Genomic DNA, 25,642 nt, shown 5'->3' with positions numbered 1-25,642 from the left:
AATTGAAGTGGAGAACCTCTTGCTGTGAGGCCACAATGCAACCTGCGCACCGCTGTGTTGTCCATATAGTGGTGTGCCACAGAGTTCAGTGCTGGGACCACTTCTGTTCAGAATATACTTCTCTGAAGTCAAGGCTAATGTGGAAGGCATCTGGATGACAAAGCTTGTCAATGACTGCAAGCTGGGGGCAATCCCTGAATCTCCCAAAGACGTAGATATCCTCTAGGAGGGTCTAGATCAGACAAATGATTGTTGCCAGAACCATGGTCTAAAACTAAATGCAAAAAAATGTAGTATCATACCCTTTGTGAAATCAAATATGCCTGCAAATTATATCTTCAAGAGCACAACCCTAATAGTAGACTCAGAGGTGAGAGATCTAGGTACACAGATAAACAGCAGCCTGAACTTTGACCATCATGTATCCACGGTGGTGGCACAACTTATAAGTAAAGGTATGGCATTCAGATCCAAGAAAATTATACTCCTGCTGTACTCAGCCCTCATTACACCAATAATAGCATACAATGTGCCATTTGGCATGTACTTCACTAGCCACTTAGTACTATAGTAGCTGCAGTGACCTCAGAGGTTCCTCACCAAGAAAATACAGGGTGTAATCAACATATCCTATATGGATAGAATAAATGCCCTATCCCTTTACTCTGTGCCCTATCGACTATTAAGGGGCGACCTATGCCTGACCTACAAGGCACTCACAAATCCAGCTCTGATGGAGCTGCTACACATCCCAAGTCAAATACATGAGGGTCACCTGATCTAGGGATCTAAACTTAGTCAATAACTCAAACAAAACATGCTCGAGAGACAAATATATCTCAGATATTGCCTATTCTTTGGAACAGGCTTCCTATTCACATTAAGCAGAGCCCTTCCTGGCCCTCTTTGAATGTAATTTGGATCAATGGATGGGGAATCTCAAATTCACATCTACAGTGGTGCCTATGTCTCTTATAGATGAGCAGTCTGTAAGATACACAAGACATAGTTACAGATTCATGCCATCGTCTTGCCCCTAGGGGCCATATGTTGGGTAAAATTGGGTCATATTGGCTAGGCTTGTAAGAGCTCTGAAGCCATTAGCCTAGTAATTTCCTATGAACCAATGAACCTATGAACAAAGGTGCAGGCTTTAATGTATTAGTATCAATACTTAGTGAAATATTTGCTATTTGCAAACTGTTCAAATATATATCACTATGAAATATAATACAAAAGACAAACTCCCAGAAGTGTCAGCTCCAGGAATGTGTCTGCTATGTTTAGGAGCTGGAGCACAATCTTAGGAGTGCAAACCTTTTTTTACCATGAAAGGGCATTTATCTTTTCCCGAAAGATTATGTGACTGCGGAGTTACTATACATAACTAAGAGGAGGCGTGGCAGTGAGATCCCCCACACGGAAGGGCAGTGCAAGGATCATGGCCTCTGCAAAAAATATTTGTATTAATTTCCTAAAATTCACTCTATACATGCATTTAGGAAGCTTGCATTGGGTGGTGTGCTTGTGGAGGATTGTGTTTCATCTTCATATAATGGATCCCATTTTCTTTAGCTATTTTTCTTCTGCATATAATCAGTTAATTAAGAACAGCATGAACGTTAGCTCAAATGCTTAGTCTAAGAGTTACTACAGAGGATTAAGGCTATGCAAGCAATAATGCCTGACGAGGTGTGTGTTATTAGTGAAATAATGTCTGCCCAGGGGTGTTGTAAGGCCCTTGCACCAGGCTGAGAACAAACCTGAAAGGGCATTCTTTCCTCAATAACACTTACTCTGGAGGGAATTGTGGCACTAGAGAATGGTATATCTGTTAAACTATTTTGTATTTTTGTATTACTAGTTATAATTTTTTTAATTTTTGTTGTAAAATAGTGCTTCTGCCAAATGTTTCAAACTTGCTGTAGGATATATTATTGATACTGGAAAACATATTTTCTACCAAAATATAATTTATGTAAGTATATAGAATGCACACACACACACACACACACACACACACACACACACACACACACACACACACACACACACACACACACACACACACACACACACTCAACAATTACAGCCACTTTGTTGAGAGAATACACACACTTCATAAATCTTATTGTAAGCTTTGGGCAATTGAGGCTATGCTCCTAATGGTCTCCTGCACAGCATGTCTAGTTGTTTGCCTTTTCGGCTTTTCCCGGTTAGGGGCTGCCACAGCAGAACTCCAGTCCACTAATGATTGGCAGTTGATTTTTATGGTGCCAAGTTGCCAGCCCGACGCCCAACCTTCAGCGAAGGCAGACCCATTCACACATGTCTTCAGAGGCCACTCGACCATGGGAAGGGTATGCAGACTTCACACAGAAGGCACTCCAGCTGAGAATCTAACAGGAGAACCTCTTGCTGTGAGGCAACAGCGCTACCGCTGTACCACCGCAGCTTCCTGTACAGCATGTCTAGTAACTACCTATAAACAACAGTTAAGTGTCAAAGTTGCCTTGATGTTTGATGTCCATTATGGTGCCTTTGGCACATCCCTTCCGCACTCTACAGAAAGCAATATACACAGAATACTTTAATTGCATGTTAAAGGACAAAGGAAATCACTTAACTAGTTTGCAAGTCACATGGTCTAGGAAAAATAGAACAAGATAGACTGATTTAGTTATCTGGATGAGTATAAACATGAAGGAACATATCATTGGTTGAAACCAAAGCAGGTATTGTAATCCTTCAAAGATTCTGTGCTAGTCTAATGCATTAAACTCTAAAATTATTTTATCACTCTTTCAGATGTACTAATAATTTAGAGATGGATTCAAAATTATTTGCCTTCAGAGTATTTTCTGTGAATGTTAATACAACAATGCTTCTAAATACCAATGTCTTTGTGCCATAACTTTGAAATCACAATTCTATTAGCAGAAACACACTTTATGACTCAAAATAAAATAAATATGGCATTTCAAAATAATGTCTGACTCAGATATGACATTCTGAAACTGCTGGAGCAATTACTCTCACATGATGATTTTTTTCTTTTTTGTTACATTGAGATTACTTCAGTCACAGAGTCATTGCTGTTTGTGAAGGTAGCAGCCTTGATGGGGACATATACCCTTAGTCCTGTAGTAACCTTTGCATGTACTGCTTGTTTCATTAGTAGACATAATTTTTACGAACATTTCTGAAACTGTGGTGCTACTGTTTTTAATTCAGACTATAAAGTATGCTGACCTATATTAATCAATATAACTGAATACTATTTCTCAAGTGTACTTTACAACTAGAATGAAAAAGTGAAGTATATTTGCAGGAATCAACACTCTTTAGCTAATAACAAAATGATCACTTATTGATGAATCCTTGATTAGTGTTTGCCCAAACCATACAAATCTGTTTCTTAGAAGAATGCCAATTTAATATAACAAAAGATGTCTACTGTATGTAAATTGCTTCTTGTTTACTGACTACTTTGCATTAAACTTTCTTTAACTCTTCTTCTCCTTGACCATGCAACCTATCTGGGTTGGTTTACAAAGATATCCACTGTACTCAAGAATGTCATTGCAAATAAATGTATTTCACCCTTCAGTTTGAGGATAGCAAAACAATGAACATATTAACTACTATACTGTGTGACCTTTGATTAAAGAAAGCATTTGGTTTTCCTGGAAAGCAGGCATTTTTTATCTGGCTTTAAGGTAGGATAGACTTAGTACGCTTGATATGTGGGGGTGTTAGGGGGTCCAGCACCTACTAAAACACTTGTATAACAATTCAGCAGGTTATTTTTAAACATCATACGTTATTTATATTATTCTGCAATTTCTTTAATGTTTCATATATCACAGTTTTTTTAATATCAGGAATACATAAATCATATGTGAAAATATTTTAGGAACTATAAGATTTTAAAGAATGCTTATTTACAATAACCTTGGCTGCCAGAGAAGTACTGCTTTATAGTCATATCTGATTAATCTTTTAACTGACTTACCAACTTTTTACTTTTGATTTTGTTTAAATGGATCTATCTGTGAAACAATGCCATTGATGGTTTCCTCTGACAGCCCTTTAGCAAATCAGCCAAAATAATATGAGTTAGGATATTTACTTGCTCGAGCTTCCTTCTGAATTCATACTGTTTAAAATGGTTTATTTTGCAGGCATTCTATCATAAAGAAATGGACTGATATTACAATAATATATTCTGATAGGTATTCAAATATGTACACATAATCATGCTTACACAGTATAAGAATATCATATGCGTTGACAATTCCATGATACATTTTTTTTTTTTACTCAACAAATTTTTATTTTGTTTTTTGAGAAGAAATAAAAAACCAGTAAAATTAGATTACAATTCAATAATAGTAAAAGGAACAAAAACATTATTTACAATATTTACAAGTGACCCAAAGGAGAAACAGTACAATAATAATTAATAAAAAATCCAGAGAAGAAGAAGAGAAAAAAAAAAAAAAAGTCCACAAAAGTCTATATCTCTTTGAACTCATATGATGGAGATTGTGTCTAGTTGCATTTCTTCTATGAGTGTAAGTATTTTATTCCAGGGTTGTCTGACCATTTTCTGGGAACATTCTTTCTTCCTTGATCTTTCTCTCCTTGTGCCCAGTCTCCGTAAGTAGAAATATAAAGTCTTAAAAACACGGAGGAGTTGCAAATTTCCATCTCCTTGTGATACACTTTCTGGCAACCAGAATAGTACATAAAGATATTGATCTCTTTTATTCATAACTACTAATTCATCTATATTCAAAAAATTAAAGACTTTGTTAAAACAAATGTATCATTATAAATAGCTTGAAGAAAATTGCCAATTTTCTCCCAAAACGTTTAATACAATCATAAAATATATGAGACCAATCAAGAGCATCTCCAACAAATAACATTTTGATTTGAGTTGAATTTAGCTATTTTATTTGGAGTATAAAAGGCTGTATGCAAAAATTTCCAGGTGAAGATTCGCCATGTTTGTGTATTAGAAGTTAGTTTAATGGAGTATAGAAGATTATTTTTACAATCGTTTGACAGATTTGTTGATAAACCTCTAGATATACAATTCCAAGTGCTTTGATCTATTTTAGCCTTGTAGACTATTAAAATCTTGTATAGTTTAGATGTTGAATTTGGCCAGTTATGGTTATCATAAATCAGTTCTTGAATATAGTTTATAAGTTTTGGCTTAGACTTGAAGGACGAATCATTAATAATTTTGCATAAATTTTAGAGTAGAGTAAAATTTTCTGGAACTCTGTCTACATTTATTATATTAAATTAATTTGTAACTTGTTGACTAGTTAATGTTTTAAGATTATTTATGCATTGGGACCAACATATGAGATTATTAGATTCCCAATTAATGAGGGTGTTATCATGAATTTTCTTTTTAAATTTCTTTGATGTATTAAATGGTAATAACAGTTCAAACCATACTTTTATGTCAGGATTTGAGTTTATAAAGGATCTGAATAAATTATAAATATTATTTAAATATGATAGATTAGTAGGTTTTGTTATGTTATTTTGAAGATTAATGCATAATATATGCCAAAATCTATTTTTGTGACTATAGTGTGATGTATTATTTGTTATTTTGTTTTCGTTTAAAAAAAATAATCATATGCAGAGATTTCCAAGCAGAAGAGAAATTTGGATTTACCCAGTTTAAAACTAGTTTAAAAATGGAGGCTTTGATACGTCTCTATATCTGGAAAATTAATTCCCCCTAATTCCCATGGTCTAATGTGATGAGAAAAAGCAATTCTATTCCTTTTTGGATACCAAAGAAAACATAATAGGCTTTTGCTAATTTCTTTCAGAATTTTTTTATTTGGAATTATAGGTATTGCTAGTGCTATATAATTTATTTGTGGTAGAAGAATCATTTTTATTAGCTGCAATCTGTCCTCAAATTTTAGAATCAATTTATTCCAATTTTCCTTACGTGTTCTTATTGAGTTTAAAATTTTATTATAGTTTAGTGTCAGAGTAGTATCTATTTTATCAGATATAATAATTCCTAGATATTCTAAAGTAGAGACTTTTCTCCAAGTATATGATATCTACTCAAGTGAAGGTCCCCTTTCTGTTAAATAAAATATGTTTTGATTTAGATTTATTAAAACAAAGGCCAGAATTTAGAAAAAAATGTTCCACTTGCATTTCTAGTTCATGAAGAGATTCATTATTTGGTGATAAAGTTAGTAGTATATCATCGGCAAACAACATAACCTTGGAGTTAAATTTATTATGAATACTTAAGCCTTCAATTTTTGAGTCATGTAATTGCAAATAGCTCTACTGATAAGGCAAAAAGAATGGGAGACATAGGACAACCTTGTTTAGTGCCTTTAGTTATTTTGAAAGCTTCTGATGTAAATGGACCTAATTTTACATAGGCCAAATTATCTTTATATATATTCTTTATCATATTAATAAAATTTAGAGGAAACTCAAAAAGTTCTGGAATTCTAAATAAGTAGTCCCAATTCACTGAATCAAATACTTTTTCTATATCTAGCGTGATTATGAGAGCCTCTATATTATCTCTATTTAATATTTCAATAATGGTTAGGATTCTTTGTATATTGTCGTAAGCATGTCTGCCATAGATGAAGCCTGTTTGGTCCTCATTTATGAATTGAGTCAAGGATTTTTTAATTCTATTGACTAATATAGACATAAACAATTTGTAATCGTTATTAAGTAGAGAAATAGGTCTATAAGAGCTACAATGGGAGGGGTCCTTGTTCTCTTTTTTTATTGGAGTAATTAATGAATATCGCCAGGAAGGTGGAATTATGTTTTGAGCTTGAATTTCATTTAGAGACTTATGAAGTAAAGAAATTGCAGAATTTGGGAATATCTTGTATAATTCCATTATTATTCCATCTATTCCTGGGGCTTTATTATTTTTACTCTCCTTAATTTTGTCATTTATTTCCTTGAGGAAATTTTTCAATATCAATTTTTAATTTTTCAGGTAATCTATTTATTATAGGATTGCTAATTTTGACTCTATTAAAATAGTATTGTCTTTATTGTTTTCAAAATGATTAGTATAATGAAATTTAAAAGCTTCTAGGATATCATTTATGTCTGATACTTTTTTATTACCTTTTCCTTCATGTATAATATTTGTAATATTGTTTTCTATATTTTGCTTCTTTATTCTCATTGCTAAGTTATGTAAGTGTTTTGGAGATGTTGAGAGTGAACTAAATTTTAGTTTTTCCAAAGCCAAATTAGTCTTATGAGTTAAAATTTCATTATATTTTTTATTTAAATCTTCAATTTCTTTTTTTATTACCTGGGAATTCTTTACGTCAAAAGTATTTGTATTAATTTCTGTTATTTGTTTTGGATACTGTGCAATTCTGATTCCCATTCTTTTGTTTTGTTTTTAAACCAAGATATGATCCTACCATATAAGAAGGCCTTTAGAGTGTCCCATATTATTATATTCTTTAGATCATCAGTAGAATTTATTTCTAAAAAATATTGAATTTCTGAGTCTAGCCATGGTTTAAATTGTTTTAATTTAGTAATGTAAGTTGGTATTCTTGAGGCAAAATTTAGTCTTTTAAAATCTATTTGTAATTTAAGGATTAGGGCATTATGATCAGAGAGTGGGCATGGGATGATAGAAAATTTTATTATCTTCCTATTTAAGTCTGGGGATATAAAAATGTTATCTATTCTTGTTTTAGTATTAAAACGATAATCACTATGTGAGTATAATAATGAGTTAGATTCTTTGAAACTAAATGTATCAATTAATTTTTAAGTTTTCTGTGCATTTCTTAAGGTATTTACCTGTGGAAGAGAGACGCAGGTTCCTCTTGTTGGTTGTCTCAGAACTATCTAGAATACAGTTAAAGTCTCCTCCTACTATTCGAATACCTTTATTTACCCTATTAATTAGCTCTATCTGCTTTTTAACTGTAGATAGTCCTATTCCAGGAATCCAATACACATTTACCAGTGTCCAAATTCTATTCTGAAATGTTATTATTACAATTGAAAGTAACCCTTCTTTATCCTCATAGTTGTAAATAATTTGTGGGTTAGTTACACTTTTCTTCCATAAAATTAAAGCTCCCCTAGTTTTTTTTTTTTATATGAGGAGTGAGAGAGAATTAAGTAGTTATTAGGTATCCAGGTGAAGTTGTCATCAGTTTTAAAGTGGGATTCCTGTAGAAATATAACTTGCTCTCTGTAATTTTAGATATCGTAGTAAATTTGATCTTTTATAGTATTATTTAAGCCATTGACATTTAAAGACAACAATGTTATGTCTGTCATTTCTATAGGATATTATATTATAATTTTAAAAGAATACATTGGTAAAGAACTAATATTTATGAGGGTATGTGAAAACATATATGTTAATATTCCTCTTTCCTCTGAGAAGAACACTGAAATGAACAAAACTGTTTCTTTGATAGTTTAACAAATGTTTCAGTTTGGGCCACTGAAAAAATAAAAGTGAAAAATATTGTAACAACATACTTTATTTGACTGAAAAATAACTTTACTACATAGTTCCACAAACATGAAGTGCACAGCACTTCTAATCTGATTGATCTGATAAGATCAAACAGATTTTCCCTCAACGTCGACAATCGCATGGAAAAGGATATTCAAAGTTGAGCTCCATTAATTGGATCCTGAAGATATCTTAAAATATTAATATTTGATGAAAGAGTGTATCATGCATTAGTACTATGTTCCTTGATAAATCGACTCAATAAAGTAATTAATCTTTTACTAGAAGTTTGTACTTATACTAGAGTTAATGTTACTTTTTTAATGAATGTTCTAAGTAGATGTCTATTACAGCTGAAGTAAATATTTCAGCTTATCTACCCTCTATAAATGTGGTTATGTTACATGAAGTATGTCAGTTGACCTTCTCTTAACAGAGATAAAATGCATAATAATATATACATTTAGATTATATTTGCATTTATTTTGTTGAACTTCACATTTAAAACAGGTTATTAGTGTGACAGATAGTATTACTATCTTATAGGGACTAGTCCTCTTTTTTAATTCTTCCTTAATTACTATTCTAAGTAAATTCTATATAGCCTCTCTGTGTACACATGTATAAATATACTCCTATATCTACACCAAAACATTTTCACATATAAACACACATAAATATTAAATAATCTTAATGGGTTACCTAAAAATGTGTGCAATATAATTGAGAATTTGTGTGAGCACTCTTGAAAGGGTTGGTACCTTGTTACTGCTGGGATATGCCTATTTACTGACCTTATTAACCTTATTAGTAGATTAAGTGGCCCATCAAAAGATGCGTGAATATTGTGAATGAATATTCTTAATTCTTATCTCTAAATCTTACAGCAATTAGTGAAGAGTACCTATATCATTTAACTATATTATTTATGAAGTTTCTTAGGAGTGTGATGGGAGTACACAACATTTCAGACTTGGGGTTGTTAAATATTCAGTAACAGGACTCAAGATTGTTCAATACTTGTTGTAACACATCTTAATACAGTTAATGATTTGAAATAACATGTGCATGTCACAAAGAATCCATGAATACATAAATACATGAATACATGGGCATCACCTCATTCACCAAACCCATGTCCAATCCAATGTCAAAACAGTCAAGAACACTACGCTGAGGGTAAAAGCACCTCAACCCCTAAACCCATTAAATAATTAAACACTAATAAACCTACTATTTTAAAGCTACTAATATTCTCTAGTAATTTGTATAAAACTAAAGTAATTATATATAGCAACTCCAATATTGCCTTGCAGTGAGACAAGCATAAAATCTAAATTGCTGTGTAGTGGTTGACTATATCCTGCTTATTACTATACCTAGTATAAGTTCTGCTAACACTTCTATCAGGTATGGTGTGAGGAGGTATGTTATTACTATAGACTTGCACATTACCATCCCACACCATACATAACACTGTTACTGTTTCCAATAAATGAAAACCAAATCTCATACTTTCAAGAAGTCAATCTCAACCAACTAACACCCAACAAAACACAAGTTCAACAAATGAGGAGAGACCCAAATACATACATAGTGTACTGTTTATGTAAACATTTCTCTAAAACTTTGTAAGAGCAGCTCATGGATGTGTCATAGTGTCTCCCAAAAAATGTATAGTGTGCACATAAATTACATTTGACCCTACCATATTTCCTTTCCTGTTTTTCCCCATCTGTGACATAAAAGTGAAAAAAACTGTTGATATTACTGTATCATTAGGAATCACCGTGAGCATTTATGGCATAGTGGTGTACCCATTAACTGTTAAGGTGAAGGGTAAATACAGCAGATTGTGCTTATCTTCAAAAATAATACAATTTATACATGGAAGTTAGCACTGCACTTATAACTGCAGAGAATGCACATAGCAAATATTGTTACGTAAATAGACATGTTTCTCAATTGCAGGATGTTTTGATTATAGCTTTATTTTATATTATTGGTGTTTTACTAATTCAATTTTAAGGTCTGTGTAGGTGAAATTTCGCCAAAATACCAAATAACAAAGTCAGGTCCACATTGCTGCAGGTTAATGCTAGTCCATTATACAGCTCACGATATTAACACTATTTACTAAATACTTGCAGTATAGGTTACAAACAAAGCAAATTCAGTCATTGCTAAAATTAGCACTAACTGCCAAAACTGAAAAAACTCTCATCAATTAGCTTGCTCTAGATTATTAAGCTGTAAAGGAAATTAAATCACCTATATGAGAGACAAAAAAAAAAAAAACAGGTAAAGAGGTGATATACTACCAACTGTTCATTACTGCATTCGGATGCTTGTAGGCATCTAAAAGCGGAAATTTCAGAAGTATGCATGTATCATTCCTGCCAGGTACTGCATTTATAGGCATTTTTTAATTGATAAGTGGGTAAGCTTACCTGACCTAAAATGCCCTTTTACATGGATGACCCAAACACAGTCTAAATAAGAAGTTCAGAGTCACACAGTAAGAAAATGGGAGCTATCAAAATCAAACCCTGAGCTACAGTCAGTAACTAATCATGGATACAATCTGGCAGCTCCACTACAATGATTAGTTGGGATTTTATCTCACTTTTAACAGACATAAGTTGAAAACTGAATTTATGTATTTGCTTGCATTAGTTAACTACACTGCCACACTTTTGGTATTTCCCGACAAGAAGAAAGTAACTAAATGGGCTTTCTTATTTATTTATTTATATATATATATATATATATATATATATATATATATATATTTTTTTTTTTTCCTTTATTTTAAACATGTGTAGCATACTTTTTCTTTATATGTTATACATTTACCTGTTCGTACTTTGGCTAAAATCTACTCAATTCTTGAACTACTCAGCTTCTGGAGAACAGATTAAAACATAAAGGGGCTAAGAAGTCAGGTCACAGTTAGTATTTTCATTGAATGTTCTAACTGACAAAAAAGACTCTGCAAAAGTGTGACTTGTGACTACTAAAACTAATGCAGTGTTCTACAAGCCTCAGCTTATAGACATGTTTCTTAACTTATAATGGAATGCTGGGCTATATTAGTGAAGATATGAGGTAACAAACTGACTAGAAAGCTCGAGGGTATACTATGAAGCTATAATAGTCTCCAACTGTCAATTAGAATGTTAAAACGCTAGAAGGCGATTTTCTGCCTTTTTTTTTCTTCATTACCATTCACTTCCTTCTTACTCTATACAACGCTCTCACATATTCCTGAAGAAATATTCAAGGAATGCCCTTTTTTTTAGACAGACTATAAAGAATTGGATTTAATTTAATAAAATTTTGCACAGTAACTATTAATCAATATGTTAATAACTTTATAATAATAGTGGCCTTTCATTTAAATGCTAATACTCTTGTGAGAGTTTAACTAAAGAAAGCTGGAACAGAGAAAAAAAAAAAACAAACACACAACTCTAGCATCTGAAGATTCTATCAAACCACTACCATATTAATATGTTAACATACAGATTATGATACTTCCTAAATAAAGAGAAAACTAATTATGTGACTGAAGTGTAATGAAATTAAGGCTATGTATAAGAATCATACCTTAGTTAATGCTTTAAGAGAAATTGATTCATCAATGTTCTTAACATCAGTTTTTTGTTTTTTTTTCCTCACATCAGTCCAAGTGTTTTTTCCCGAAGTTCTCTTTAAGGAGGTTGAATTTGACCAGTCCATTTCATCTGGTAGTAGGATTATATTGTTGTTTTTAATGAAGGAAGTGGCTTCTTCAATGGTGTTGAATGATCTCATGTCATTACTATGCTGAATTCTAATTTTGGCAGGATATGCAAGCTGTGCCTTTATTTTGTTTTGTTTTAAGAATTTCACTAAGGGCCATGTTTTCTTTCTTAGTTCCAAGAGTCTTGGCGAATAGTCATTATCAAATCTTATTTGGGATAGCTTGTAAATGACTGGGTTTTTCTCCATGCAGTTCTCAATATCAGTTCTTTGTCCATAAATGACAGAAATTTAACCACTATAGATCTTGGAAAAGATTTAGTTGAGGCAGAAAGTGGTTTTCCGATGGCTCTGTGTGCTCTTTTGATTCCATAAGACAAGCCTTCTTTCAGCCCTAAGATTTCAGGTAGCCATGAATTCAAGAATGAAATGATGTCTTCCTCGGTCTTCTCCGGGACTCCAAAAATTCTTATGTTTGTTCTTATTTCCTATTCTCCATATCATCTATTTTGTTTATTAGCCAAGTATTCTGTTGTAATAGAAATTCACTATGAAGCTCTTCTTCTTTTAGCCTTCCATCAATATCATTTAGAGATGACTCAATGTCAGTTATTTTTAATTGTTGCTGCTGCAGAATTTCCTTAAAGACTTCAGTTTGTTTTTGGCAACTATCTTTAAGGTTTTCTAGGTTTTCAGTAAACCTGTCCATCTTCAGAGATAAGTCTTGAAGAGTAGTTGATATCAGTTGGATTTCTTTCTTCAGAGAAGAGTCTGAGTGAGAATTCTTAGAGTTACTCATTACTAGACAGCTTAGTTAGTCTTCAGGTTTTTTTGACAGGAAAATTTCGGAATTTCTTCTCCAAAGTTGGTAATTCTATTGTTAATAGTTTCACATATAAGATTTATCAAAAATTACTTAGTAATAATAAGATTTTCCTGTTATTTCTAGTATAAATATAAGGAGCTCAAAAACTTGCTGCTATCAGTTAGGCATTAGGCTCCGCCCCCATGATAGATTTTTGAGGAAATCATTGCAATATTATTTCCAACCTTTAGGAAACTGAACAAAATTGAGGAAAAGACAGTCTTGTTAAATACATTTTTGACATCCCTCACCATTGTTATGATCTAGTCTCACACTAGAACATCAAACAGTGGTCAGCAGCCAACTGAGAAAAGAGATGGGACATCAATAAACTACTCATTCTTTTTTCTTTACTTTTTTAGCTTAAAAAAGATAAAAACATGAATGAAGCATTTAACACCTTCCCAATACTCTTCTGTGATGGTTTGTCTCTATATGGTGGTGTAAGTGTTTAAGCTTTCAAAAACTTAGTGATACAACATTTTTTTCCTTTAATTATTGTAGCATATAGGAGCAGGTAAAGCTTAATGTACTACAAAGCATCATGACTGGGTCTATCTGATTATAACCCAGTCTGTAATGTGTTTTCAGCATGGATGTCAAGATTCATAGATTCATACTAGGCTAACTGCCCTGAGGGCCATTTTAAACCTAGCAAATTAATCTATTTGAGAATCAAACCTTGCACCTTGTGTCTGTAAGGTAAAAGCCTTAATCTTTAAGCCAACCTCCCATTCAATTCTCTGTCTCTACTCTCAAAGTGAATTTCTTGGCACCCATGTCTTAAACACATAAACTGTTTTATTATCAGAGAGTCACTCAAAATCCTCTGTATTACAAAGAGCCAAATAAAAACAGTAAAAAAAAAGGGGCAGGGCCTTGACTGCAGCCCCGAAGATGTAGATTTGATTATTAGACCCTAGCAGCGAGAGGTCAGTTGGATAGGGTAGAAGTGCATAGAATTTTGCCAAGGTGAAAATCATGGCAGTGGAAAAGTGCTTTCTGGATAACACTACTGGTCACATTTATTTTGAATGCATTTCCTTAAGCAGAATAACAATATCCATACAGAATATTATATTTATAAAGTAACAGAAAGTATCCTAAGAACTAAGCCAACACACAAATGGAGAAAGGAGATTCTGCTGATAGAGAAGTGTGCAATTAGGAATGCATACAATAGGCAACCGGAGCTGGAATTTATTGGAGAAAACTGACAAAGGAACCAATGTATTAGGAGCAAATAATTAATGAGGGAAAGGTAATAGAATGGGAAGAAGCCAAGAATTTATTTGGCCTGCAGGGTAGAGATTGCCTTCCCTATCACAGATTGATATCAGAGTATAGGCAAATAAAAAGTAAAGGGGGCTCCTAAGTGAAATACTTGCTCTTGTAGAGTTTTTAGTAGAATCTAGAGCACAAGCTACTGTTAAAAAAGGGATAATTAGTAGAGCATGTAAAATAGTGCATGCTAACTATAAGAATCATTCAGATAAGGTTAGAAAGGATTGGGAAGAAAGACTGGATAAGCAATTCACAAAGAAACAATGGGGGAGGGGTTATGTATGCCTCCCAAAGATGCAACAAAGTCTAGCAGATCTACAATCGTTGCTTGTCATTGTTTACATAGGTATTGTTATACCTCAAGTAGGCTCCAAAGATTTTTTCCCTGTACAGGTAGCAAATGTTAGAGGTGTGATAGGGAATAATGAGGTAATTGGAAACATATTTTCTGGGAGTGTAATGAGTTGGCAGAGATTAAAAATTCCGTGCAGACAACTCTATCAGAAATACTAGGTGAGCAAATTGGTATGACTAAGGAAAATTTTTTTTGAGCTATGATACAGAATTGGAATTGCCTAGACATAGTAAGGCCTTGCTGAGTTTAATTACGGTGGCTGTCAAAAAAACAATCACTAGAAAATGGAAATCAAAGTCTAAACCAACTGTACTAGAAGAAGTGAATACAGTAACAGTGATAAAACAACTGGAAATGGGATCTTTAGAAAAGGGTAGGAGCAAAGTAGATAGAATAAAATAGGAGTTGTGAGAACAATACTTGCAGAATAACATTTTGGAGGAGGAATGAGATTTAAAACAAGGCATGATTTGAATGAGCTATGCAATGTTTTACTGGCAATGACTGGATAGATTATAAATGATGTATAATGTTTGCAACTAAAATTATGTCAATATGGTTTGTTTTCATTTATATAAATGTATGATTTCATATGTCATAGGTGATAATTTAATAAAGATGGTTCTTGATTAAATAAAAAAAGCTACCACCCCCAAGCAAAAAAAAAAAAACACTACAAGCCATAGCTCTACCCCCACACACACACTTTTATTTTCTCTAAGGGGCATACCTTTCAGCTTCTTAGAACAAGAAAACTGGACAAAGCCATAAATAATTTGAGGACAAAGGCCCAAAATAGGGACACTTTTTAAACATTGTTCTTGTAAACTCAGAAAGTTGATATAATAAAAGGTTTTGCATTAGCATTGATTTTCTGAATGGTATGGAATCTAAATCTTAAATATCTGCAATTATTTTCTGACTTCAATCCTCAATAATTTGCCAGTGATTGGCCAGAAAACAGCAACTTTATTAGAAACGGGCCAAAAATTTGAGGCAAAAATCTGTAAACTGGGAAAATCTGTATAGTTGAGAGGAATGCTAAGCGGTAAGGGTTTCTAATACTATGAAAGGAATGGATTCCCATCTATAAGTCAGGGTATTGTTTAAGTTCATGAAATCTTCTCAGAATCCACATTCTACCCAAAATCCCTGGCATAAGTATCAGAGCACATACAAGCAGATCATTCATGACATAGGTGAATTCATTCTAGCATATGACCTCATACATTCCAGACTGATGTCACTGCATGGTAAGCTTGGGAATGTCATCTTGAGTAGATTATTAACTGAAAATACTGACTACCCAAAGGAGATGGCTCACTTCAGTCTGACTCTTGTATTGCACCAAGCCATTTGACTACAACCATCCAGGTGAGGTGAATAAAACTGTCAAAAAGACTTACGAATTAGCTTCATAGTGAGGGCCTAAATAAATAAAAAAACAGACACGTGTGGCACAGCTATGTACAACATATCCCATAACTGGCATATATCCTAAGCAGCTGAGCAATTCAATGCAAATAATTGCATATTTGCATTTTTAACAACTGATTATTTAGTTCTTTCTTGACCATGTATGTGAATAAGATCTCTAATACGTATATATAACAGTTTCTTTCTTTTCTTTTGTTTCAATAGCCACCAACATTTTATATGAAAGCATTTTCTTTCATCACAACTTCCTCAAGTTTCATCATTTCACTTATACTTTTGGTATTATTTTACTTTCGTGCATGGAGGCACATCACCTCAGAAAAACAAAATGTGAGTAACTGTATAAACACTGTTATGGACTTGAAGCAGGATTTTGTATCTTTTTAATTTAAATATAATTTATCATAATGTAAATCAATTCTGTGTACTAAGTTTTTAGAAATATTGTTTCATACAACTTTTGATGAGTTTTTATTTTTATGATACATCATGAATTTATTTGTTATCAGCTGCCAGACCAAAACCCCTAAATCATATACAATCACACACAGACCTACCCTAACCCATTTACCATAAGCACACAAGATTGATGTTCCTGCCTTTGGCTTCTTATGTACTTGACAATTAGTGATTTTGATATTTGTAAGTTGTTGAACTCAAGTTGGAATAAATTGCCATTTGAAAGTGTGTCAGACACCCATATATATATATATATATATATATATATATATATATATATATATATATATATATATATATATATATATATATATATATATATATATATATATCTGTGGGTCTACTTCTAAATTTTGAAGTTTCAAAACTTCAAATTTCTTATGGTTCGAGACCATAAGATCGAAGTTTTGAAACTTTGAACTATTTAAATGGAGATTGCCATACAGTGCGGAATGGTATATTTAACATTTTCCTCCCTGTAGTGCAATCTCAGAGTTAGTATGTTTAATTATCAGGGGGTATAGGGGTGCAGGGGGGCTTGCTCCCTGCAAAAACGTAAAAAAAATATTTTTTGTTTTTATTTATTTTATTTACATTTCAAAGTTTCAAAACTTTGATCTTATGGTCTCGACCATAAGAAATTCAAAGTTTTGAAACTTTGAAATTTAGAAGTAGACCCATATGTATGTGTGTTTGTGTGTGTGTGTGTGTGTGTGTGTGTGTGTGTGTGTGTGTGTGTGTGTGTGTGTGTGTGTGTGTGTGTGTGTGTGTGTATATATATATATATATATATATATATATATATATATATATATATATATATATATATATATATATATATATATATATATATATATATATACATGCATGTATATGTATGGCTATATTTCACTACATTGCCAGCTCACAAAATCATCAACCACAAATAGCTGAAACTCAGTTAATTAGAAAAAAAAAAGAAACACGTGCACCCCTAGACACCCTGCTAATTATATATACCAACTTCAAGATAACAAAACAGTGGGGAAAGTGCAAAATGTCTCTTTCCACTATGTAGTGATCCCAGAAGATAAATACTGGCATCCTACAATGGACCCTCTGCAATGTAAAAGAAGTTTAATTCTATAATTCAGTATGTTAGACTAAATTGGGAAATCCTATAAAATGCTAAAATTGGTATCTATGTAAATCAGTCCTCATTTCAAATCATTCTTTGGTGGCTCTTATTAAAACAGTTCATAAAATTGTACTTAGGCACTCAGTAACAAAATGCAGCTAAGCTTGCCATTCCATGCAAGAAGGTTGAATTGCAATTCAGTAATGTGGGTAAGCATGACCCATATTGCTTTAGTCAGTACAAATCTTGGTGGTAGCATATTTCTAGTGACAATGAAATGACACCATTACAATTTATTTATTTATTTGACATTTGTTAAACGGGATGGTCCAACTGGGCTTAGCCCTTTTTCAGTGGAGACCTGGGGCAAAAATCTCCACATAACATCAATAAAAATAAAATGTTGCAGTACATGACAAATATTTACATGAATATGACAATATCAGCAGTAAAAGTAAAATTATAATTCAAAGTAAAAATAATAAGGAAACAGATAAAGAAGATAACAGAGAATCAACAGGAAGGTAGTTTTTAGAAAGTAGAGCTAGAGTAGGGGAGGGGTTCAGGTTGAATGATTACAGAGACAGAATATATCAAAATATCAAAAAAACCAAGACAACTCATCAGATGTTGACTCACAGAAAAACAATGGTTTCTGTCTGAGACACAGTACAAATACTGCTCTCATAAGTTTCACAAATACTATTAACCTCCTGAAAAACAATGGGCAACTTGTCTCTGCAACCTTCCTTGACATGTCAAAAGCTTTCAACACTGCATGCCATCAAATCCTCCTCAATAAGCTCACCTCTTATCATCTCAGCATGATATCCCTAACCTGGTTCCATAGCTATCTGTCTAACCATCAACAAGCCACCAAATGGAAAGACAAACTGTACCCCCTTCTACCCATCTCTGTTGGAGTCCCCAAGGTTCCACCTTTGGCCCTCTTCTTTTTATTACTTACTAATAACCTCAGTTCCTCAGCTAACCTTGCTTCCATTATTCAATATGTTGACGATGCCTCTCTTATCAGCTTTGCCTCCTCCATTGTAGAACTACAGGACAAAACACAAAAGGCCCTCCAAGGCTTAGAAAACTACCTATCTGACCATCAACTCATATTAAACCCAAACAAAACCAGCTTATGATCTTCAGTTCTACCTACTCAAAAAAAAACCATCCCCTATTGCAATCTATTCCACCAACTGAAAAAAAATTGAACCAGTCGAGCAAATCAAACTTCTGGGTGTCACGATAGATAACAGTGTAAAATGTTATAAACACATAGCACTAACAGTGAAAATAATCCATATAAAATGTGGTGCACTCTATAGAGTTAAACCCTACCTAACTAACTACATTAGATTATCAGCAGCCAGATCCCACCTCCTATCCGCCATACTTTACTGTTACCAAATATTTACAAACCTATGCAAATAAAATTTGAACAACATTGAAGCTTCCTATAACAAAATAGCCAAATCTGCTGCAAACCTACCCCATAAATCTACATCACTGTATTGCTCTTCACCAGCTAAATTGGATCGAGCTTCCCAACTTACTGTCTCTCAACCAGATAACAATTTGCCCACCATGTCTCCTAAAATCCTGACTTTTGCCCTACTCTCTCTAACCTTGTCCAGCCATACACTAACCTCACATCCCTTAGATCTAACAAATTAATGCCTAATACAATTAAATCTTACAACTCTTATGGAGACTCCTTATTTTCCTTTGAAATAACCAAAATCTAGAATTCACTTCCACAGCATATTCTAACAACTCCCGATTCCCACAAGTTCAAACAGTTACTAAAATAATATTTTTCTAAACAATGGCTATGTACCAGCACATCTCCAGGCTGATCCCATTTCTATCTAACCCCATCGCACCTCTCTCAATCAGTAGGCTACCTTGTAACACGACATCATGAACCCTACTACTATACTACAAAAAAAAAAATATTTTGAGTAGTATGACTGTCTGATTTATTTCTATGTATCCTACGTTGTATCTTTAGCTATGCAAGTAATTGTTATAGTCTTAGCTTTTATTTACTCTGTTAATGATGACATTATGTTTTTGTAATACTTGCGATGTACTTTGTACTTATGATGAGGTTTGCTTCATCTTGTCTCTTTAAATCTTTTGCAGCTGTTCTACTGGAGCTTTTCTCCCTGGGTCTCTCCTGAAAATGGGCCTTTGACCCAGTCAGGCACTACCTGGTAAAGAAAGATGAAATAAAATAAATAATTAAATAAACAATGCATGGCAAATATGCTTTCTTTACATATGGTACAAACCTGGACAGGGCACAGTGACAATCAGATGATAATAGATGCAAAATACCACGTTATGATATTACCGAACACAGATTACTAAGAAGGCTTCCACTGTATACTTAAATACTTAGACCCAGATTGGTTATCCAGGAGCATTCATAGAGAAACTTTTTTCCAACTGGTATAAAGTAAACAATGCTTCAGTTAATGTATTCACAGAGTTAGAAACAGTAACAAGATAAGAAACTTAAGTGCCAGTGCTTATAAGAAAATAAACAATAAAACAGAGCCATTTCAATTGCTAATTAAATATGCATTAAAGTAGGATAGATAAAAAAAATTGCACTGCATGAAATCTCATATTTACAGTGAATGCCACAAGTTTAATTCATTATTGAGGCTGCTGCCCTGGAGTGTGTCACAAGTAAACTGTGTTTCTTTTTTAATATAATACATGCAAGATGCAGATGAGAATTAAAGCAATGATGCATGTTAAAATATTTTGGAACCATGTTACTTTGGTTATGTAGTAGCTTAGAATGGGTTTTAACAGGGATTGAAAGGGCTGCATTGTTAACACTTTCTATACATTCTGCAACTCTAACCTTAGATGGTCCCATCAATATAATACAAATCACAAGTGGACTTCAGCCAATAATTAACAACCTTAGCAACTTCGAAGAGATGACCATCAATCTAATGCTCACAGGCTTAATCCTTCTACCTACAAAGTGAACACCTTTTAAAAGCATAAGAATCTATATAACTATCACTGAATTCAGAAAAGAAATGTCAGAATGGACAAATCTGTCCATCAGATGTTGGGAGATCTTATAATAAGAGACATTGTGGGTAATGTTGACAATACCTTATAAAACACAATTATTAATAAGAATGCCCCAGTGCTTTCTTAAGATTCTAAAAACCTAGTCTTCAAAGGGTACATACTTAGCAACAAAACTGATATCTTGTTTACATGTTTTCTGAGATGCATGGTTACTCTAGAAAATCCTAATACTCTAATGGTATTCCCATTAAGAACCCTTTTGTAAGAGGACTGTAGACTGTGACTTGCATATGCCTTATTAATCAATTTGGATACAATATCCAAAGCTAACATATGAAACTCTTCTTCAGAGCACAATTTCTTGGCTTGAAGAACCTCTCTATAAAGGGCAGAGTCAAGAAGATGTCATGGGTATGCACTGCTTCTATGTAAACATTTATTTGCAGAAGTTAGTTTTATACATAGTAGTATGAATACCCCTTGCTTTAAATAAATAAAGTCACAAATTCTGTTTAACAAGTTTGAATATTGCAAGTACAAGAAAAATAAATTTTACTGAAATCTGTCAAAACAACTTAACATTCTCTCTCAAGCTCATATCTTATTAAATATAGATCATCAATACAGGTCTTATAAACTAGATCAATCAATACAGGCCTTATAAACTAGATCATTATTTAAATAGTAATTATATCTGTAAACTAATTTATCCTATGAATATCTTTTTAACATGAGACTAATTTCTCTCCCATCTCTGTATCCCTTAATTGGAGGGAAAACTCTCCATTAAAAAAGAAAATAAATATTCATCATCATCAAGCCCCTTCTCTCGTTTTCCCACATGGGGTTGAGACACTGCATCAATTGCCAACATGTCTACACATTCAGTGCTAGTTTGCTATCTTTCTCAACAATCATGCCTGACTTTCACAGGTCTTCTCTCATGCAGTCTATTCATCTTTTGGCTGGACATCCTCATTTCCTCTTGTCATCTTCTTGTTTTTTTGCAAGTCTTCTGCTTTTCTCCAGATGAGTCTGAGCCATAATAATCTGTCTTGCAATTGGAGCTACTTTGGCATCTGCTCTGTCATCATTTCTTCACCTGTCCCATTGTGTGCACCCTACCACCCATCTTAGCCCCATCATCTGTGTCACTCCTAGCATCCTCATCTGCTCTGCCTTCATTGCTAAGGTTTCTGCACAATGCAGATTAGTGGTCACACTACTGTCTTGCACACCTTACTCTTCAGTCCCTTTGGCATTCTTCTGTCACACACTACCCATGACACTTTGTGCCAGTCTGCTGCAGCACCTCTGATTCGAGTTTTGACTTTCTTATTCAGACTACCCTTCTCCTTGATTTCTCTCCCAGATACTTGAGGCTATTAACCTGTCCCTATTTCCTTTCAACATCAATGTTCAGCTTCTTCTGATTTGTTTCATTTTATGCCATGCCATCTGTCTTGCCTGAATGGAGTTTCATCCTATGCACCTTCGATTTTGCATTTCATTCCCATACAGTTTGTTGAAATTCCTGTTCAGAGTCTGACTGTAATGTCACAGCAGCTTTGTTCATTTGTCTCCTCTGACATGTTTGCTAATATAGTCCATAATCTGTATGAACTATAGTGGTCTCTGAGCCAACCCCTGATTCATACCTATTCCCACAGGAAACCCTGCTGTGAGTGCAAACACTGATTATATTAGTCAATGTGACCTAATCACCTAAAATCAATTTTTAAACCATTGAGTGGCAAGCCCTGACTTTGTGTGCAGTCTGCTATCCAAGTTGTCCCATCTAAAGGATACTATGCTGCAAAAGTGATGTCTAAAGTGGTTGGACTACACAAGTCTTCCCTCAATAGGCATTCACTAGAGTTACTACTGTTGCCCAAGACTCCATTCAGTTTTGGGCACACTCTGTTCAAAATAAAGACCACAGTAAAGAACTTCTCAAAGCCGACTTTTCACACTTCTAAAGACTAGTGTGGTCTCCTTTAAGGCCGCCCCGAACCGGAAACAAACAGTACTCAAGCTTGACAATGCCTTCTACCAGCACTCACCCAGCACATGCATGCATGAGGCAAAAAGCAAAAAAAAAAGAACAAAGTAAAGCTAAGGCTAAGTCAGCGTCAGTCTGGTGGACCCAGTAAACAACAAACTCTTACACAAAAAAAGGAGGAAACTACAAAAAGATAGAAAAAAAAAAGCAAAGACTAAAAGTAACTCACCATAAAAAAAAAAAAAAAAAGCTAAAAGCAAAAAGAAAAATCAAAAAAAAAAAATAAAGATAGCTAAAGAAGCTAAGACTAATCATAAGGCCTAATAAGAACTTCCAGATATGCTCAAGACTAATTCATACTGATGAATATGATTAGCAATACATCATAATCCTACAGACATTACTGACCCATACTGGCAGCCACCCCTCCCCCCAAAAGGAGAGATATCTATACAAAAATGATATCTATACCAAATGATCTAAAGCCCAAAACATCTCAAGCGCCCAAGTGAGAACTGCTCTCTCAAAGCAAAAAACACAGATGGTGTCTAGTATGAACCTATGTTGCCATAACTGTCAAGCCTCAGATGGAAACAGCCAGCATGTTTTTTTGGGAGGTGGGAGAAGCCTAGCACAGACATGGGGGTAACATGCAAACTCCATACAGGCATTTTCTAGAGCTCAGGATCAAATGCTGTAACTTCTGCTCATAAAGCAAAGACCTTAAATTTACTGAGAGAGGAGACAGAAGAAGGAAGCAGTCTGTTTAGAAAGAAATTTGAAATAGCTTGTAACCTATGTAAATGTTGGCTGGTAGTATAAAGGCTGCAGATAACAGCTGCAACCAATAATATCCATTCTTGTCATCTAACCTTACATAATGCCTTTGAAAATACCTACCTATAGAAGGAAACTGCATTATTTAGGTCTGAAGTAAAGTTTTAAGACATTGTTAGTTCATTGAAGGGGTTCACCAGCATGAATAACAAATGACCTCTGTGATGAAGATTGTAATGAATTGTTAGGAACATTAAAGATGTGTTTGAGAGTTAAGTTCCAATAGCTTACCTGCCATATTTCCACATGTAACCCTCTTACTAGTGGCTTTCTCCAACAGATTCTTCAGTTTCTTTTGAATATGGCCAATAAGGTTCTCTGTCAGTTTCATGCTTCTGGCCTGTTTTGTCTTACTAGAGGGTTAGCTTCCATTAAATAACTCTGTAGAAATGCTAAGTGGGTGTTTATAATCAGAACAGAGTGAAGGAGCCTTAGTCCAGAACACAATGTGATGGAGACTCAGTCCAGAACACAATGTGAAGGAGACAGTCCATACAGCAATATGATGGAGACTCAGTCCATAAAGCATTGTGAAGGACGTTCAGTCCAGAGTGCAGATTGAAGGAGACTCAGTCCGGAGAGCAGAGTGAAGGAGACTCAGTCCAGAGAGTAGAGTGAAGGAGACTCGGTCTGAAGAGCAATGCCTTTTAGACTCAGTCCATAAAGTATTGTGAAGGAGACTTAGTCCATAGAGCAACGTAATGGGGAATAAGTCCATAGAACACAATGTGAAGGAGACTGAACTGCTGAGCTATGTGAATTCAGACAGTGGTGAGATAAAACTGGATTTCTTGGGCCAGAACTGAAACTATTGTTTAAGCCTAAATCCATCTAATTTAGAAATCTTACAGACTATGGCTATGAGACAGAGGAGCGTTTTGCTTCTAATTAGGCACATTGAATGAAACTTACCTTTGGAAATAACACTGTGGTTTGTGATTGCCAAACATGCATTTAAGACTGTTTTCTGATGTATTTCAAATGTTGCACCAAGTTATGTGAAAGTTATGACTTCTCCTGTGAACTATCTGCATAAAGGTAAACAAAGTAGATTGTCTTAGTTTTATCTAAAAATGAATTGTCAGTTATGTTTCTTATCCTGAACCTAAATAAGTCAATTTTAAATGTGGAAGAACCATGTGTGACTGGATGTTTTCCTGTTCAGAAGTACCTAATGATTTTCTCTATTAAAAATTGCTTTCTTAACTTTACTGAAAGTAAAGATGACTTAATTTAGCTTTGAGCGTTGAAATGAATTACAAAATTAATTTGTGTTGTAAAACCAAATAGTCCTTTTTCAAAGACAACACTTTTTCACACACACACACACACACACACACACACACACACACACATATATATATATATATATATATATATATATATATATATATATATATATATATATATATATATATATGGGTCTACTTTAGTAGACCGACATTTCACATGAACGACATTTAAAACAACGAGGCTAAGTAACTGACACTTCATAATACTGTACACGTAGAAACATCACACAAGTCCAAATAAAGCATATTCAACTGTAGTGAAACATCAAAACAGTGACTCCCCGCCAAACAAATGAAGAACTCTTTGTACTCTATTTACATTATGAACATATTTAAACATTCTCGTGCTATAAAATGTTGTCTCTGATTCATTACCGTTAACGTGAGTAACCCACAGATGTACTTGTCCATTACTGTAGTACACCACATATCCTGATTCAGGTAACTCTTGCCATTATATTATGTGAAAGACACACACATTACATTTTCAATAGCCAAGCTATGGCTTTAACAAAGTTCAGGTTTGAATATAATGTTTTCTGAGATAGCACAGTCCTGAACTGCTCTTGCCGTAGTACCAGCCATCTTTTCTTTGGAGAAGGAGGACATCCTGTAACCATCCGCACTCTCAGTTCATCCACATGG

At 33.9% G+C, this 25,642-nt stretch overlaps 1 protein-coding gene across 2 annotated transcripts in view; it reads left to right on the top strand.

Annotated features, from left to right (window-relative positions):
- The window catches only part of LOC122798556, an 892,023-nt gene that overhangs the window by 793,836 nt on the left and 72,545 nt on the right, over nt 1-25,642 (top strand). For both annotated transcript variants that reach the window (XM_044067611.1, XM_044067610.1), the window contains exon 6: nt 16,423-16,548. In XM_044067611.1, the coding sequence (XP_043923546.1) occupies nt 16,423-16,548 (126 nt within the window). The remainder of the gene's footprint in view (nt 1-16,422; nt 16,549-25,642) is intronic.

Source organism: Protopterus annectens, chromosome 3.part1 (genome assembly GCF_019279795.1).
Source record: "Protopterus annectens isolate FY-2018-M chromosome 3.part1, PAN1.0, whole genome shotgun sequence".
NCBI classification, from domain to species: Eukaryota; Metazoa; Chordata; order Ceratodontiformes; family Protopteridae; genus Protopterus; species Protopterus annectens.
Note: the sequence above shows the minus strand (reverse complement) of the source record. Positions and strands in the feature narration are given on the sequence as shown.